Source organism: Chroicocephalus ridibundus, chromosome 6, assembly GCF_963924245.1.
Source record: "Chroicocephalus ridibundus chromosome 6, bChrRid1.1, whole genome shotgun sequence".
Lineage (NCBI taxonomy): Eukaryota > Metazoa > Chordata > Aves > Charadriiformes > Laridae > Chroicocephalus > Chroicocephalus ridibundus.
Window position 1 is genome coordinate 322676 of NC_086289.1, and position 18655 is coordinate 341330.

At 51.7% G+C, this 18655-nt stretch overlaps 1 protein-coding gene across 2 annotated transcripts in view; it reads right to left on the reverse strand.

The window, feature by feature from the left end:
* The window catches only part of INPP5A (inositol polyphosphate-5-phosphatase A), a 236767-nt gene extending 225255 nt beyond the window's left edge, over positions 1-11512 (reverse strand). Inside the window, exon 1 of one of the 2 annotated variants that reach the window (XM_063338975.1) lies at positions 11318-11512. In XM_063338975.1, the coding sequence (XP_063195045.1) occupies positions 11318-11392 (75 nt within the window). In that variant the 5' untranslated portion in view covers positions 11393-11512. The remainder of the gene's footprint in view (positions 1-11317) is intronic. The other variant, XM_063338976.1, reaches the window with a different exon arrangement.
* Positions 11513-18655: the final 7143 nt, after the last annotated feature.

Here is an 18655-nt window from a genome sequence, read left to right on the forward strand (position 1 = left end):
GCAAGTCCTGCACCAAAATTCCACCTACTTAGACAAGGATGTATCCCTTCACCTGGCTTACACAGCTCTGTCTTCACCCATCCGGGCATACAATGTCTTCTCCACGCACTCCCTTCAGCGAGGCTACAATGGCATTGATAGCCTGTAAGAACAAGGAGATCCACACAGCACCGGTTCCTTTCCCACTTTTTCCTAAATTATCTTAAAGATCTTTGTTGAGGTAAGTAAAAGGTGCACAGCGGTCATAAACCACAAATGCTTTAGGAAGGACAGCTAAAGGGAAAAAGCTTTGCTTCCTTTTTGCTAAAAATTGCTGTCCCCCAAGACAAATGAGAGTTGGCTTCGTGGTCTCGGAAGCAGCCAAGCCTGGATAAAGTCTGTCCTTCCAGCCCAGAAAAACAACATTGCCAGTTCATGAAAACAAACTTGCTTTAGCAGAAGATTTTTGGGCCACGTCCAGTTCTCTGAAGTGAGTGGGTTGGTCCTATCGTACTGTTCCACCCAGTTCTTGACTCCTTCATGTGCCTGGCAACATTTGAAGTTAAAAATAAATTTTAAAAAAAATTGTTCTTCCATTTCTTCCTCCAGTAAAAATTGCGATAGGAATTCTAGACCAACACTTTCGCTTTGAACAGCTGTTTTCAAAAAACATTTTGAACAGTGAGGTCAGGCACACAAACAGCCAACGCTTATGTCAAAAGGAACCCTCTTTGTGCAAATGTGCTGCAGTACCAGCTCCAGCGACAGCTGTCTGCCCAGCGTTACATAGGAACGTCTTCGCTGCCCAGTTAGGCCTATGAAAAGCTGGAATTCTGTCCCTAAATAAACAAGAATTCTGAAGTAAATAAAATATAGGTAATGCTGTCTGATGGTACTTAATGAATACAGAACTCCCTCAAGTGATTTTTTGAACCACTCTTTTAATGTTTGGTTGACACGTAAATAAACACTGCCAAAGAGAGTTCAGCGTACATTTCTGAGATGTTCCTACGGGAAAACTAGTTTTGCTTTTCCCACTGGGATTGGCAAAGCCTCTAAAATTAGAGAATTTGCCACACCAGAAAAACAAAAAACTTCAAAACAAGCTCCCTTAAAAGGCTTTAACAAAAGAATTCAGCATTGCGTGCCGCTCACAAAGCCTGCCTGCCCCTCACTGTTCGCCTGCTGCGGTGCTCGGAGTGCCAACAGCGCGGGACAGAGGCGCTCCAAGGAGCCCGGCCATTGATATGCAGTGGCTTGCTGATACATTCAAGGGCAATAGAAAAATGAATCTCTTTTCAAGAATGCAATGGAAACTGGAAGAGGAAGAGAAAACAAGTAGAGGCAGCTCTGCTTCACGCACAGCACGACAAATGAGTTTGGATACGGCCTGTTCCCATGGCACTTAATGCCTGTGATCAGCCGCTCCTCCCGCGGCGCGCTAGCGAGGCCCTTTAATAACATCTGAACTTTCTAGAGAAAGGTGACGTTACTTAACATCCTGTAAACAGTCTTTGCGAGCCTCACCAAGAGGCAGACTGAGACGGAGCATCTCTCCCTGCTCTTACTTACTCCTGTAAGTAGACAGACTTCAAAAGACAAAGTCCACCAAGAGCCAGTTCTGCCATTCACTGGAGCTTGCACAAGCCAAAGGAACCCCTCACCAAGCAGGAGCTCATACAGCTCCCACTGACTAAGGCTTTGTTTGGCCAGGAACTTCTCCAGTAATAAGGTGTGGTGCGTGCCCGTACAGGCTGTGTTGAGGGCAGGAGGTGGTGCTTCTCTGCCTTCCTCAAACTAAAGGGGAAAGAATGCGCCATCACCTGGGTGCTGCCCGTGACCCGTGCGGTCGGGTTACCCCCAGCAGCTCGCCGTGCTGCTCCTCACCCATCACTGTGTTTCAGCTTATGGGTTTTTTCTGTCTCCACTACAATTTCATGTCACATTAGAGCCTCTCCTTCCAAGAGTTTCTGATTGTAAATTGTGTTAGAAAAGAAATCAAGATGAAACCAATGGAAACCAAGGAGAGAGAAAAGGTAGGAACAGCGGGGCATTTAAAAACATCTGTTTGGCAAGGAACATAGGCAGGACAGCTTTTCATTGATTTGGGAAAAGGCGTAAGAAAAGACCAGAAGATGTTTTACTGAGGACAACCCAAAACCTGAAGTGAAAATCCTTCCAGGCACAAACCACAACGTGAAAGTTCTTCCCATTGCAAGCTCGGGTGTGTAACTGTCCCCCTCCATCGCCAGCGTCACCCGAACGACCAGCGCACAGCTCCCGGGCTGAGCTAAACTCTGGCAAATCCCTCGGTATCGCAGGAGCCAGTCATACCACCAGCAGCGGTTTCAACTGGCATCTCAGTGACCTACCCCGTGAGAGAAAGCTTTCAGTGCTGCCCCGGTTGGGTTTTTAAATTACTTCTCTCGGCCTGTATCTTCTGCTTTCAAGGATGTTACCTGTGAAAGCCGACAGACTCACAAAGACAAGTGCTTAACAACTTGAAGACATTAATGAAAACAATCTTAATTACATCTGACTTCAAAATACTATATAAAAGCAATGATCGCTTTTGTTCGCTGTCAGTAAATGCTTTAGTTTTAATATCTTTTCCAATAACATGTTAGAAATGAAAGTGATGAAACTGTACATTTACATTAAAAAATGATGTATGAATAATGAAAATGCTAAAAGAACATGTTGAATAACTACTATACACCATTGGAAAAAAGGCAGTAAAAGAAACATTTTACTTTTAAAACTCACTCTTCCCAGTCTGACGATTATTGTGCGTAGTCTGATCTTTTACATAATACAAAATAACACATTTCCCCAGAACTTTCATCAGGGGAAGACTCCTTGCCACTTCAGTAATAAAGGTGCAAAAAGGATGCTAAATGACTCTGTTACAGGCTATTCAAGCAAAGGCAGAAAGTCTTGTTTTTTCTGTGACCACTTCCTATTCTCTACGAGAGAGTAAAAAAAGATGATTAGAAAATATTGAATAACGTATTAGACTACGCTACTGTAGGTATGTTTTGATAAACTTCCACACAGCAAAAGCATACAACTGGCCTGCAGTTGGACCTGCCCGCCTGACTTCTTCCCTTTTTTTCAAATTAAAGTCAGAGTTCAGGGGCAGAGGACAGGTAAAACTATGAGCAAAGCAGCTGGTGGGGGCAGCGAGGAGACAACCCCCAGGGTGCACACTCACAGCCAGGCTCCCTTCCAAGGAACTTCAGCAATTTGATCGCCTCTCCTCGCATGGATGCCAAGGAATGGTGCGTTGGTCTGTCCCACTGGCAAAGAAGCTTTGAGTTTAACCTTGCGGAATCACCTCTTTGACAGAGAGCAAGGTATTTGTTGCATTAAAGGCTGCGCAACGACATTTGGAGGCCCAAGACAAAGCTCCACGTGAAACAGCTCTGTAACACCAGGGGGTTACTTCACTGGAAGTTTGCTGTCCTGGCTCTGTCTTTACCAGGCTCCTTGCCCGGCACGCCCCCGGGGCCGTGCATTCATAAATCAGATCCCTCTTGCGCGCGCTCCGTCCCTGCTGCAGCCCAACAGCTCCTGCTGCCTGGGGCCACGAATACGGCGTGCAGGGGAACCAGGCTCCCCTTCCTGATGGCTCCGAGGCACACGCAAAGCTGCGAATGAAAAGGCCGCTTTTCTCAGTGACATCCGCACTTTAAATAATAGATGGGGAATAAGGGGAGAGCTTCCAGGAGGAGCTAAGTACGCACAGTACAAGAAAGGGCAAAAAAGCATCTGAGATAAGAGGAAATACATTTGCAGGGGGTAGAAGATTGGAACAGCACGACAAAATAAGTAACAGAAAAGGGAGAAAGTGAAAAAGTAAGTAAACAAGAGATTAGCCTTTTAGAAAAATCATGAAATCCGAGGGCTTGACTGGTATTCTATGTGCGACTGACTCCCTTCAAAGTCAAATTCTGTGGTAAGAAAATTTATGATGAAAACTTTTGAAACAGCAACAAAACCTTGAAAATTTGACAATGAGAGAGTGCTCCTACAAGCTAATAAGGTAACAGACTCACACGTAAAGCATTCTTCCTAAGGTATCATACTCCCATTGCATACCTCCGTATTCAAACAGTTTGGGAATTAAATCCTCTTAAACCATCACACTGATACACTGGCAATTTGCACAAACCCAGCAAGTTACAAAAAGCTAACTCTACTCCACCTGCTATAAAACCACATTAACAGAAAACTGCAATTATATAATGTACTTTGCCACCATTACTTCCTCATGTAAACATGTGCTCTTGCTGTTAGTGATAACACTTAATCAAAAGGAGAAGAAAGATGGTCCCCGAGATAATCTTCTGAGCTTCCTGCTTAAGGGAGGCTAAACACTGTGCAAGCTCCTAATTACAACTCTCTTGCTCAGAGAATTGTAAAAATATCCGCTAAAAATATTTTTTTTCATTTTTTGTCAAAAAAAAAGAAGTGATTTTTTAAGCATACAACTCCATCTTGGTGGACAAACCCCACCCTCTGTGTTGCTCCAATCGTCTTCAGCAAATTAGAATAGCGCTTTTAAATTTGAGAGGTATGTGGATGCACAACAACGTCAGTGCTTTACTGCACGGCTGCTTCGGGTCTTGATCCCCATTTATACCTACACGGGGAAGGTGCTCTGCCGCTCGCTCTCAGCCATCACCGCTCACTCGGTCCCTCAGCACCTCTGCCCTCGCCACACAAGCCCCGGGGGGACGCGGGCCTGGACCCAGCGCAGAGCCGGCAGGGGATGCTCCCACCCGAGGGGGTGCACGGGGCGCCGAACAACCCCACCAGCACACGCTGCTGTGCCGTCCTTCGCCCAGCTGAGGCTGAGAGCTGAATCACTTGGGAATCACTTAGGAAGACACCTAGGAAGCTCCAAATCAGCACGAGTACTTAGATCTTCTGCGAGCAGGCTGGGAAGGGCTTCAGAAAGACCTCCTCAAAACCACGCGCTTGTGAGCACATCACTCTCGCCGTACGTATTTGACACTGTCACCTACCTAAAGACTAAAGGAAGAAAAAGCTACAAACTGGTACAATCCTCCCCCCAGCTACCCTACAGTTTTTTCAAAGCACAAGTACCAACGGTTCCAAGTTATCCCTGGAAAAAACATGTTTGTAACAAAGACCAGCATAAGCATTACTGCTGGCAGAGCTCCACTGTACCAGCAAAGCCACTTCAGCTGTCCACGTGCGTGTCCCCGCGCTCATCCCCCGTCACAGAAGTAAAAGAAAACAAGAGGCAGCGAAGGAGTTTCAAACCGAAACACCTTTTCACAGCAGCAGCTTAACAGCTACACACGATGAGGGCTATTCAGCAGCCAGACACCAGGCGGTGGGCCACCGCTCAGCTCTGCTCCGTTGCACATCTGGGCCAACAGCTGTGTCCTGCTGGTAACGTGTTACCAGCAATTTCATTCTCAAGATACAACAGATCCCTCAATTATTAAAAAAAAAATAATAATATTTGTTTCAAATGCACAAGCCCTGCAAAGGGTAACAAAACAGTTTTCTCCTCCCCATCATCATTTTCACATAGCTCAAGAAGTTTTGGGTAGTACCAAATTCTGGTCTTACCTCAAAATTTCACCTCCTGCACAGGGGTTTAGAGCTGAGTAAAACAAGAAAGAGTCGCCTAAAAAATAACAATAGCAGAAACTCTAAGAAAAACGTTGATTTGAGAGTCTGCCATAGAAAGACAAACAGAAGACCGCAACAATGTTTAAGAAATTACCTGTGGCACACAACAAATTAAAATCAGAAAGAAGTCGCCAAAATAACCAGAAACCAAAAAGTGAGGAGTGCAGAAATAGATAAAGAGAAAACAGAGATTACTTATTTTTAGGGTTTCCATAATAGAGAACACTGAAAGAAACACTTTTTCGTTGGCCTTCTACGTTATTGCTCAAGAGTATGTATTCCTAAAATGGAAGTCCTCAGCTACGAGCGCGCGATTTTACAGCATCACAGAAAGCAGGGCGATAAACAACCCGGGTCCGGGGCAGCCCCCCCGGGCGCTCGCCAGAGCTGCCCAGAGCCAGGCGCAGTGCCGGGAGGGCTTCAGTCCTGCCAGAGCCACCCGCCCGCGGGCTCCGCTCCCGCTGCGGCTCCACGCGCGCCCTGGGCAGCACGGCCAGAGGAGGAGTCCGCTCCAGAGCACGCGAACCCGCTGGCAAAGCCCGACCGGGACCCTCTTCGTTCTTCTGCCCCTCTTCCTCCAGCCACCCGAATTCTGCTGGTCTCACCCCGCCCGGCCAGAAAACAAGGGTCTCCTCTGCCCTCCCTGCCTGCCGGGCGCCCGCAGCCCCTCCGCTCCGGCCAGAAACGCTCCTGAGCGCCTCAACGCCTCACAGAAACATCGCCTTCGCCTGGGCACGTTTGTTTAGTTGTCTCTTCCACTCCAGACAACATCAGCGCAGCCTGGCAGCAAGGATGGAATACGCGTTTCTCAGCACTGAAATAATGTAATTTTTATTTTTTTTTTAAATCACAATGAATCAAACATTACCTTTCACTCAGTCTAGTAGCTATGATTTGAAGAAGAGGGTGCCTTGACTTGCAACAAGCTAGTCTTAATACTTATTTAGAAATCAAAACCTAATTAATACATTTCCCATCCCACCACATTTGAAATATTCCACAAAATTCAAAAAATTACTCAGGGGGGCTGGGGAGACGCCAAAGAAAAATAAATGAAAACAAACAACAAACCCAAAGCCAAAAACCCCCTTATCATTATCACCTAATACCAGCTAAATCCACAGGTATCTAACATCAAAATAAAACTACACCCACTGTTTCAGGATCGGAAAATTAAGATCTGATGCGATAAAGAGACATCGAGACTGTGATCACCACCCATTAGAAGAGCAGGCTGTTTTTAAAAGTTATTATGGGAAGTATTTCAAGTTCAATTGACAGACTTCAACTCTTAACAGCAGTAAAGGTTATTCCGAGTTCGTACTCAGAATTAAAGCAATATGCGTAATTATAACAACAACACTACTTCAAACAGGACTTGGAACAAGAAACTGCACCCCTGCCCTCTTTGTGTATTGTGTGAGAAAGGGGGACGTTCACCCAAACGCTGAGTAGGTCCCAAGGCCCCTTGGGAATGTGAAAGGTTCCTGCCCCATCCCAGCACTGTCGCTCGAAGGCCAGTATTTCATATAGTCAAAGAAAATACAGGTAGGACAGTAACGCTGTTAGTCACTTAAAGACCTCGAGTGTTAGTACCCGCGCACCACACAGCGATTCCCTAACCTACTTTCTCCCCTCCTTTTTTAAACTAATAAAATAACATGTTCTGTTTAGCTTTTATCTTTCTTGTCATCATCGCACTCCTATTCTGGCCCAGGTTTGTCTTGAGACTTTAAGAACTGCACCGACCTCCCATTAGAGCAGAGCTACCTGCCTTTGGTGGTAGGAAGGCAGAAGGAAACGTTTCAGAAGCACCTACCTGCCTTGGGCTCATACGTGCCAATTTCAAAGGGAACTGGGACAAATGAACTACTTTCCAACCCAAGCAGAAACGTTGGAACTTGTACAGCTAAGCCTGCTGTGCACACTGGAAATCTTTACCCTAAAGACCTACGCCCAGAGGTTTAAACAACATGCATTGCTAAAGTCACCAAAAACTCAAACAGCGTAAGACACAATTTTCAAGTGTGAGCACTAAGGTGTTTTTTCAGTATTTGTGACCGCACTCAGCGAATATGCGGCAAACAGGAACAAAACTTCTCGGACAACAACAGAACCTGACTTGCAGGGCTCTCCATGCGCCTCCCTCCAGCAGGAGCAACCACAGCTCCGTGGCTGCCGGGGAAGCGTCCCCAGGGCACGCAGTGCCACAGCCGGCCCCCGACGCCCGCCAGGGCTGGGGGCAGAGAGGCTGCCGCCCTGGCTGCGGGCAGCTCTGGGGACCTGGGGACAGACGTGCCTCCCGCCACCGGTGCCCCTGCCGCCCAGCCGCTCCCCGCGCCAGCCACAAACACGCTGCGACTCACGGGCTCTTGTCCCAAGGAAAAACAGACCGCATTGACACGTTTAGAAGCAACTGAAGAGAATGAAAAGGATACAGCAGATAGGAAGAAAAAAGCGGCACATTAAAGTAATTAAAATCCTATACAGTAAGAGCAGAGACATGCCAGGCAGATCGATTTTGTGGGCACTACAGCAGAAGGCTCCTTGAAAGGTAAATGTGAAATTCTGCCAGAGCAGACAGATGAAGCAAAGAAAGCAAGGAAACTGGGGAGGGAGAGAGAGAGGGAGAGGCTCATATCACAGGACAGTTCGGGCTGGAAGGGACCTCTAGAGATCACCTACTCCAACCCCTCTGCTACGGGCAGGGCCATCAGAGGAGGGAAAGGGAGAAAGAGCGACCCACAGCCAACCTGAACTCCATCCCCCGTTGTTAGCAAGAGCACACTGGGATAAAAACAGGAAATGTTTATACAGCAGGACAAACATTAAATGATTACGTAAACACAAGTGTACCTAAAGTCATACGCATTCATATTCATGAGATGCACGTGTTCATGAAACTTTGAAGGATATTTGTAGATCTAATACTGCACTAATGTTTTTAATGAAGCAGCAAAACTACTCAAGGAACGAAACAAACCCAGCACAGCCCCTCTTCACTGCTAACATGTTTATTCATGAGCTCCCAGGTCAGCATTGCAACAGGCCATGAGTGGCTGTGGATGGCTGGCAGGAGCAAACCAGAATGTTATCATAACTCGCTTCTGGCAATCGGAGAGCACAAATAAAGCAATTCTCTCCTCTTTGCAAAATTATAGCCAGGTCAGCAATACCAGTGACCCAGGAAAGACTATCCCACCCAGATGAACCTGTCTACAAAAGATATTCCAAATTATTCTACAAAATACCGGTCTCAACTAAAGAGCATTTGCATGTACAGCATGTGCCAGCCAAGTAAACAGTACCCGTACAAAACGCATCTAAAGTGCAAATCACACTGTTGCCACACAGCAATGTTCAGGCTACTTTAAACAAATGGGTGAGAGGTTCACCGCAGAGCCGACGCGCGAGGGTCCGCTGGCACGGGAAGGGGGAGCAGAGGTCCCACCCTGCGGGGCAAGACCCACGCCACCAGGACACCCTGCGGGACGCAGCCCACCCGCAGCAGCCCTGTGCCTGGGGGCACCTGCCCTGGAGCCTGGTGTAGGAACGGTCCCGGAGGACTCCTGGCCCGCCGTGAATCAGAGCCCGGGGCGAGGGAAGGCAGGACTGTGCGGGTGCAGGGTACTCACACCCAACTATCCCGTCTGCTCGGGGTTTCTGCACTGTGCGGTGAACACACGTACTGTCACACTGCCCTGCGGCCCACTAAAAATGTACTGTTTAAGTAAAATATGTATCACCAACTGAAATTTGAAATCAGAAATGGGAAAAATAGATTAAAGGAACTGGAAGTCATTTTCCAGCCCAGCTTCGGTGAAGTCTACCAAAGGACGAGTCCTTGTTTATAACTGAAGTCACTTCAGGTCACGGCAGAGAAGCTTATTCCTCAACTGACAGGGAAAGCCCAACAAGCAGGAACAGCCACTGACAGCTCCACAAACCAAGCTAATGTCATCTTTATTGTGCCTGAACTACTCCAGAAACCCGACTGGGCAGTCGCCAGTCCCAACTCCAACAGCAACAAACTCGAAGCGTAATCACGAAAGTTCAGACCAGTCTTTCCATTCCCCACCCTGCAGTGGAACATATCCAAATAAGCCCGGGTTTGTTGCTGTAGAAAATTAATTTTTCATCGCAAAGGAGTCGCTTGCCTAGAGCAGAAGCGTTCCTCTCTTTGGTTACGCCGAATGATAAACAACAAACACCTTTCACCTTCTCCAGGAATGCCAGTGAGTCTCCAATGCTAACTAGGAACAACCGGAAAATCATTTAGTCTGACAGCACAGGATTTCTTCAATGACATGCTCCAAAGTGGCGGCTTTTATCACTCTGAGCCGCCAGGGAAGGCAGGAGAGCACTCTGAACCGCAGCACTCGCCACAGGAGATAGCAGGCCGGGGTCAGAGAGCAGGCTCGGGTCAAAGCGAGGTGTCCCCTTTGGGCTCGAGCAACAGGAACAGCCGTAACAACCTGCAGAGTCCTGCTGGATGCCATGCGGCTTTACTCAGACAGACACTGCACAGGCCTAAGGCCATCGTCATGAAAATTATTATGAAATACGTATTTTCAGTGGTCATTTAATACGAACAGACATATTGAAGTGCAAAAAATAACCGTGCTGATAACTCGTCAAAGTTTACTAAACTTGGTGAAAAGATGAATTGCATCCTTTGGCTACATACGTATCAATCAAAGTGTGTACTTTAGGTCAGCCTTCAAAACGATGAAAAAAGACAGCAAACTTTGAAGACTGGGAGGAGCAGGAAAACCCCACTTATTTTAGCGCACAAAGGAATTTGTACATAGGGCTGGAGCACAAAGCCAGCCCTAACACACACGGCAAGAGCAACACGCAGTGCAAGTCCAGACCCAATTCTCTGCTAGATGTACAAACTGCAACCCCAGAAACACTCCCTTTTCGGTACGTGACACGCCGGCACTGCTCAGCCCCAGAAGCGCTTTGCCACCGACTTCAGCGGTGCCAGACTTCACCCGGGCGCAGCCCAGCAGGTTTAGGAGCCTGGCTGCTCTGCCAGGCGTTTGCAAATACCTGGCTTAATTCACGCGGACTTGCAAGAAGGCGCCGCTCTCCTCGCTAACCGCTACCAGATCGGCTCTTGCACTCGCCTTACTTGCGGCGATGGGAAACATCCCCAGCGTCTCCCTGCGCGCTCTGCGCTAACAGCCACCGCAGCGTGTTTTCACGCCCCAACGTGCGGGGGGACGGGAGGGGACCCCGGCGGCCGGACGCCTCGGAGCAGAGGCCGTTTGTCCCCGCGGGAAGGGGGCACCCCGGGCTCTCCCCCCCGGACACCGCCGCCCCTCCCGAGCCGCGGAGGGGGACGCGCGTCGCCGGGACCCGCGGGGCGCGGTGACAGCCGCACGGCGGAGGCCGGGGCACACACGGCATCCCCGGCACGGCGTTTCGCTGCCGGCCGCGCATCCCCGCGCCCCGCTCTGGGCTTCCCGGACCGACAGAGCACAGAGCCCCCCCTCACCTCTCCCCTGGCGCACCGGCCGGCTGCCGGGACGCGCCCCCCGCCGGCGCCCGCGGCCGGAGCGGGACGGGGCGGCAGCCGCGGGCGGGGGGCGGCGCGGCGGCGCTAGGACCGAGGAGACCCCGACCCCCTCTCCGGCGGGGCGCGTGCGGCCGCGGTACTTACGTCGTCAAAGAGGGACCCGACGTTGGCCGTCACCAGGAGCACCCCGGCGCCGGCCGCGGCCCCCTTCACCGCCATGGCGCCGGCGGCGGGCGGGCGGAAGCGCGGAGCGCGGCCGGCGGCGCTGCGGGGAGCCCGGGGGCGGGCGCGGGGCGCTGCGGCGAGCGGGGCGCCTGGCCCGCCCCGTCAGCGCGGCGAGTGCTCCCGGCGCGGGCAGCCCGCGCACATCCGCGCCGCGGCGGGCCGGCCGGCCGCCCTGCGGCTGCTGCGGGGCCGCGGCGCTCAGCGCTCGCCCGCCGCCGCCGCCGTCGCGCTGCTGCCGGGACGGCTCCCACCGGCGGAGGCTGGCGCCGGGCCAGGGCGCATGGCAGGTCGGCGGGACGGGACGGGGCGGCCGGTGTCGGCGGGGACGGGCCGGGCGCTCCCCGGCGGCGCGGGGTTGGGCTGGGCTGGGCCGGGCCGGGCGGGCGCTGCGCGCACCGCGCTGCTGCCGCCGCCGCCGCTCCCGGCTCTGGCGGCGCGGCGGGCGGGCCGGGCTAGGGCTCTGCGCCCGCGACGTCACAGCGGCCCCGCGCGCCTCTTAAAAGGGCAACGCCAACCCTCGGGAGGCGGCCGGCGGCGCCGTCCCGCAGAGAGGCCGGGCCCGCCCGGGCGGGGCCGCCGCTCACCTGGGCGGGAGCGGGGCTGGGGCGGCCAGACCCTGCCCGGGGGACGGGCCCGGGGGGACTGGCCTCGCCTCTGCCCGGGCGCTTCCTGCCGCGGGGCGGCCCGGAGCGGCGGCGGCGGCTGCCGGGGGTCGCCCGGGGTCGGCCCCGGGAGCGCGGCGGTGCGCTCCGGCGGTGCGGACCCCCGTGCCGCTCCTCAGCCGGCCCGAAAGTGCCCCGACCCGGCCGCCCCGGGTACCGACACCCCGGCGCGGCGGGGCCCCCTCTGCCTCGATGGCTCTGGCAAAGGCGTATCGTGCCGCTCCTCCCGAGGGGGAGCCCCCGGCGTCGCGGCGAGGCGCTATCGCAACCGACGGGAGATAAGAGGCAGCGGTAGGGCCGGACGGAGCGCCGCCTGCCCCCGCAGGAGCCGGGCCCGCCAGGGGGTAGGATGGACCGGCGCGTGCAGAGCCTGGGAATGCTCCACAGGAACCTCCAGCTTACAAATGCAGCTCCTGGGGAGGGGATCTCGTCAGTAACTTTGCTTAAGAAACCAGAGAAGCGATAAATCAGTCTTTGCTAGGCTGTGCAAAGTCACCAGCTCCTAAGATTATCTATATTTCATGGCTGATTAGTAACGGGAACAAAATGTGCAGAAGCCGGCATTCCCAGGCTTGCAGAGGCCTCACCGCGCGTCAGAGCGCGGAAGCCGTTGTCCAAACAGCACATAAACGGTACAGACAGAGGGTCACCGCAGAGCGGGGAAAGGGGAACCCAGCGCGATGCAGGAGCAACTGCACACGCGAGTCTGAGGGAGAACAAGACACAGGGGCAGAACGCGGGATGGTGCGGAACCTCCAACAGGTGACACACGCTGTAGTGCAGGTGACACGGAAAACCACCAAAGACCGAAGCATCCCTCCCATTGACAGGAAGACATCACACTGAAGTCGAAAGCTTGGCCAGAGAAATGTGCCTGCCCTGGCAGAGAAATAAAGAGATTGTTACTGCTCCCCAGCAGAACGTTGTTTCTCCTCAGCTCTTGGCTGCGTCTCCCCAGGGAGAGGTGTCTGACAGGCAGCAAACAATCACGTACGGCTCCAAACGCAAGGCAAAGAAAATATCTCTCCCCATGGGCCTTCAGGTGTAATTTATGCAAAAATTATATTTTGCATTGTAGTCGACAAAGCCTGCTTATGGTCAGTTAACAAGCCTCTCCCAAATTAAAGCTACATCAGGCGAACAAGCTCAGCTGCTCACGCTTGCAGTCCCTGAGATTTCACGTGCGGCAGAAAAATAGTTTCCAAGCCAGGATGGTAGCAGGCAAAGAAGGGATTGATGCCCAGCTGATACAGCTGACGTCAGGGACGGCAACAGGCCACAAGATTTTCTCAGTATTAAGGAAAAAGAAAAAGGGAGGTAAATAAAGCCCGTCTTCAGTTATGGGATTCTGCACACCGTTATGATAATAGAAATTATCAGCTGAATGCGAAGGAAAGATACCTGAAACTTCTAACTACACAAGAGCAACTACTCTTTCCCTAGAAAAAGTAACTCCTGAAGTAAGGCACTAGAAGAAGAGATTCAAATAATAAATCTAGTGTACAACAAGTTGACAGCACTTAATCGCACCTCTTTGGCAACGCTCAGTTGCCCAGGAACATTTAAAGGCTGTCTCCTGGTGCCTTACAGCTGTGCTCCTCCGCCTGCGGGTGGGACAGCAGACGGAGCTCCCCTCCGTCCCCGTGTCATCCCTGGGGAGCAGCACCCAGCGCCCAGCAGCCAGGCTTTCGGTTCCAGTGGGTTCCTCCCACGCATCGATTTCACCCTCCTACCGCACTCTTCATGTTACAGGCGTGTATCACAGCTACAGAGAGACTCGGGTGAGGGAGCGTGTCAGCCGACCTGCAAGAGGAGATGGCCGTTTCCAGTGACAACGCACTCGATAAGTCCCGTAAAGTCTCTTCTCTGGGGCAAACTTTCTCGGGCAGGGACGCAAGTGGAACGACAAAAGCTCTGCTAGACTGCGACCACTGGCCTTCTTTGTTACAAGGTGCAAGTTAAATACACAATTAAATAAAAAAGCAAGCAGAAATTGTGGAAGTCTGCCTCATACGTGGGATGCCGACCTCCAGTGAGCTGTGACATACAGACAAACGCAGTGCAGAACATGCTTGTGCCCAGAGGCGCTAAATGCTGCAGGACTCCTCTGGGCAATTTCTTCTAAGGTTTTCTGCGACTCCTGAGACAACAATTGCATCAAGTTGCACTGCAGACACCGTGATCTTACCTGGATGCAGCCATCAGAGGCATCAAAGATGAGCTGAACAAACAGACCATCCTGATATATCTTTGCATGTTTACACACAAGAAAAAAATTTAAAAAAAGAGAGAGAGAGAGAGAGAGGAAAACCCCCATTGGCTGCTGTGCTTTTGGCACACGCGTCTTACACATCTCAGCCCACGCGATTACAGCAAAGTCAGGGCGCGCTGGAGGAAGCTGGGTCAAATTACACCCAGCTGGAAAGGGATCCTGAGCCATATGGTATCCAGGTGAAGAGTTTGGCAGTGCTCAGGAACAGGAAACGAGAATAGGAAGTGGCTGCAGACCACAAGAAGTTACTTGAACAGAACCCCGGCAGCAATCACTGGGCTACAATGTGGGCGCGCGTTGCCAATTTCTTTGGCAGAGGAAGCACTACAGCATGAAAGTGTCGCAACTGCATACAAGTAAAACGATGACTGACCGATGACTGAGCTGATGCCTGTGAATCCCGGGCCTTTTTCAAGGAAAGGAGTGGATAAAATCTGGGAAAACAGGAACATAAAATAGTGTCATCTATGAAGCATTTTCAAAAGAATTCCTGAGAGCTGACTCGCCCAATAAAGGATTATAATAGAAGGCATTTCCCAAAGCAAGAAGTGCTGACCATTCGGCGAGGTGCAACGGTCCCTTAGAGCCGTGGGTTCGCGCGGGGGGCGCAGGCCGAGCAGAGCGCCCACCGTCCCCAGGGGACAGCGGAGGCGGCGTGGAGCAGCCGGTGCCGTCGCTCGCGGGGGCTGCAGCAGCTCGCGTTGGCGACACAGGGCAGGGTCTCGGAGGGGCAGAGCTCAGACCATGCTCCGCCAGGCAATGGATCCCAACTGCTCCAGCTTTTGGCCGTTTTTGGCAGGGTCAGAATTCCTTTGTCCCATCAAATGGCAGCATTCAACAGTAATAAAAGTCTCCAATTAAAAAAAAGCAAGGAATGACCGAAGCACCAGGCTCAGATGCAGAAGCCCAGTACAAACACTGTTGGGGGATGCTCACTGCCAGCCACTTGCTGGTGCAGGGGAGGTGTAGAGGGTACACCAGCTAATTTTGCACAGCTAAAGGGATCAGAGCTGATTCTTGGTAAACTCAGAGGAGCAAGATCTATACCTGTGCTATTGGGGGAGGGGGGGGGGGGGCGTAGGGGGAGCAGTGAAAAAGGAAAAGAAAAAAAGGGGCAAATCTGTGTCCAAATACAAAAGTTTGCCAGTGGCAACAGTGAAAGAGTAATAGGTAAAAAACACATTGAAGTCTGTATTATCTCCCCTGTGACACGACTGTTAAACCTAAGTGTGTACTCTAGAGCTGACACTCGATTTTGCCCCAGACATTGCAAGAGGAGATGTTGCAGTATAACGACGGGGAAATAGGAGTAAGCATGAAAGTGCCTCTCTGCACCCCCTCAGCGCGCAGGAGCTGTAACGGCCCCCGCTGTGTGCCCCCGCCCAGCCCAGGCTCACAGCGCCGGCCCCCGCGCCGAGCCCGGCTCAGGGGTGCAAACGCAGACGGGACCGTTTCTCTTCCTCCCCGGCACAGAGTGGGAAGAGTGGCTGGTGTTGGTCGGGGATGTTACTGTTGGAAAAGCACCACTTCCAGCTGAGGTTGCCGAATGTTTTCTGTTACAGCTCCTGGTTTTCCAGTACTTGTAACCCAGACAGTGCAATCTGAGTATTTTCAGTCTTGGCGCCTGCCTTGACTATTAAGTTTAAGCAAGAGGGCTCAAGAGTCAGGTTAGTTTTTACTAAGTGGCTTTGCCACTATGAACTAAAAAACAGTCTTGAATCTAAATTTTTTAAATAAGCCTGAGGGTCAGATGAGTGCACAAATCCACCGTCCCAACAAATTTTACCTACACGACTTGGAAGACAACATCACCACTTGCACAGATGTCCCAGAAAAGTTGTCTTGGACGTTTGGGCTATTGCATTTTTGACCCAAGTTCCAATATTTCCACAGCTCTTCCTCCTGAAATGAAGCACAAATAAGACAACAGAGTTGCTTGACGTTATTTGTGGGCAGGTTCATAGAACATGTGATTGGACTTGGCACCGAGGAGGGATGTGGGGTATCCCAGACCCGCTCTCCACCTTCTGGAGAGCACGGACAAACACGGGCAGGCAAAGAGCATCGCTTGCTGCCAGACGGGGACGGTGGAGCCCACGCAGGCTCAGGCGGGGCCGCAGTGTGAAGGCGGGAGGGCAGCGTCGAGGGGCAGCCCCGGGCACATGCCGAGAGCCTGGACCCTCCGGCCTCACGCCTTCCCCGCGTCTGGGCTGTGGCCGGCCAGCCCGCAGACTGGGGGGACTGGAGATTTTAGGACAATGGGTTTCAGTGGGGGTTGGAAGATGGATGCTGCCTGCTGTGGAGGCTGGTACCTGTGAAAGTCTGGCTGGAAGCAAACTCAGTTTTTCAGCTGATAAAAGTACTGCGACCTCACCCAAAAGCTTGGGCGGGCCAGCTCCCCGAGAGTATTAACAGAAAACAGATTTCCATTCATTTTTCAGAAGACAAACAAACAAGCATCACATTTGGTTATTTTTGCGCTGTTGTGCCGCTGCCGTCAGCGTGGGTGTGTGAAACCACCGTGACTGGTGGCCACAAACGCTCCGTGGCCCTCCCGGCCTCCCTCGGGCCCCCCCGGCCGGGGCAGGGGCAGCCCCAGGGGCTGGGTGAGGTGGGGAGCGGGCGCAGGTGGCCAGGGCACGCGGCAGGTTTAGCCGAGGCTGTCACAGGCGTTGTGCCTCGGGGTGCGCGGAGGTGGCTTGGGGCTGGTGCTGAGCAGTGGCCCAAGGGCACCCTGCGGCTGGGACGCAGTCATCAGTTTTGGTTAGATTCAGCCTCAGCTGGGCGCTACGCAGATTCCACCTTAACAATAACGCAGTGCTTACCTAATTTGGTTCATAATTATGATTTCCTTAGCCTTTGAGGAGTTCGCCTTTTGGAAGTGGATGTCAGATATTGATTGCAGGGTGCCTGGAGAAGAGGAAGCTGTGGTCAAAAAAAAAAATCTGCTAAATGATGTGTCTCTGCCCTGAATAAAATAAGGTGTGATAAATGGTGCAGAGAATTTATTTTTTAAAAGTAGATTGGTCCTATGTCCCTGGTCTGCTGTCTCCGCAAGGTGGGACATCTCCCCAGGACCACGCGGAGCCGTGGCTACCAGAGTCTGGCAGGGGCCACGGCTCCCGGTCCGTGGCCAGGGACAACGGAGGAAGCACTCATACGCTTGTTGTGCAGTTCCTCTATAATTGCATTTGACTTACTTTCATCACTGTCTTTATGGCTTTACTAATTGGCTTATGCTTTTATTAGAAGGATCTTTATGAAGAGCTTTTTATACTGGCAGGAAAAACAACAAAACCCCAAAACTATATCAGATTAAAACTCTTAAATGCAATGTAGTATTTGCTGCCTGAAAGCTCTTTTATTACCCCGAGGGATGGACTTTGTTCTTCTCAGAGATGGATCTTAGTGGGCTTTGTGAGCCTGTCCCTGCATTTGATTAAATGGGCCATTTTGTACTTTCTAGACGGCAAAACACAGCTTGAAGGAAATGGTCTCGGAGTTGTCACTGTCATTTTTTAGTTCCCACTTTGGAAGTGAGGAAGGGTCGCACAAGTGGCTGCTCCCTAAATTTATCGTGGCCCCGGAGCCACAGGAACCAGAGGTGGAAGACCCTGGGTCTGGTACTCGGGTATCGAACCCGCACGTCAGACTAGGGGTTGCCGATGTCAAACCGAGTCCCGCAGATTTCGGGGCACTGTGCTAGGTACACGGCCTTTATTTATTTTTGACATTGGAAATTCTTCTGAACCAGAAACAGCTCCAGTTATATTTCTCAACAGAAATTTATTGCTGTCCATTATGGGATATTTTGTGCATAAAAATTAAAATTCATAGTATATAGCTGCTGTAGTAACTGTCCGGGACAGCTGTCTAAGAAGTGTAACTCCTGAAGTGTCTGAGTCAGTCCAGGTGAGCACGGGGCATCCTTTGTGCCCGGGGCTGCTCGGGGACGTTTGGGCTGATCAGGATCCGTGTCCTCGGGGACCATCGGCCTCTGAGATGGCTGCGCACGCCGCAAAGGAGCCGCTTTGTCACCTGCGCACCCACCAGAGCTTTCCTCGGTCCTCGCTGGAGGCTGGGAGGGAATCCCGCAAGCAGGCACATCAGTACAGTTAATAGATATTTCCCACTGAGCAAGCAGAGAACAGCCACATCATTAACTTTGAATCGTGCAGTAAAACAGAGGAAAACATACTGATTCCCTTAATAGAAATGAAGGGAAAACAGCAAGTACAGGTATGAAAAAAATACTTACATTTGATCTGAAATAATTCCAGCCGGCCCTGGGACTGTTGTGGCTGTTCCTGGCGCAGCGGGCAT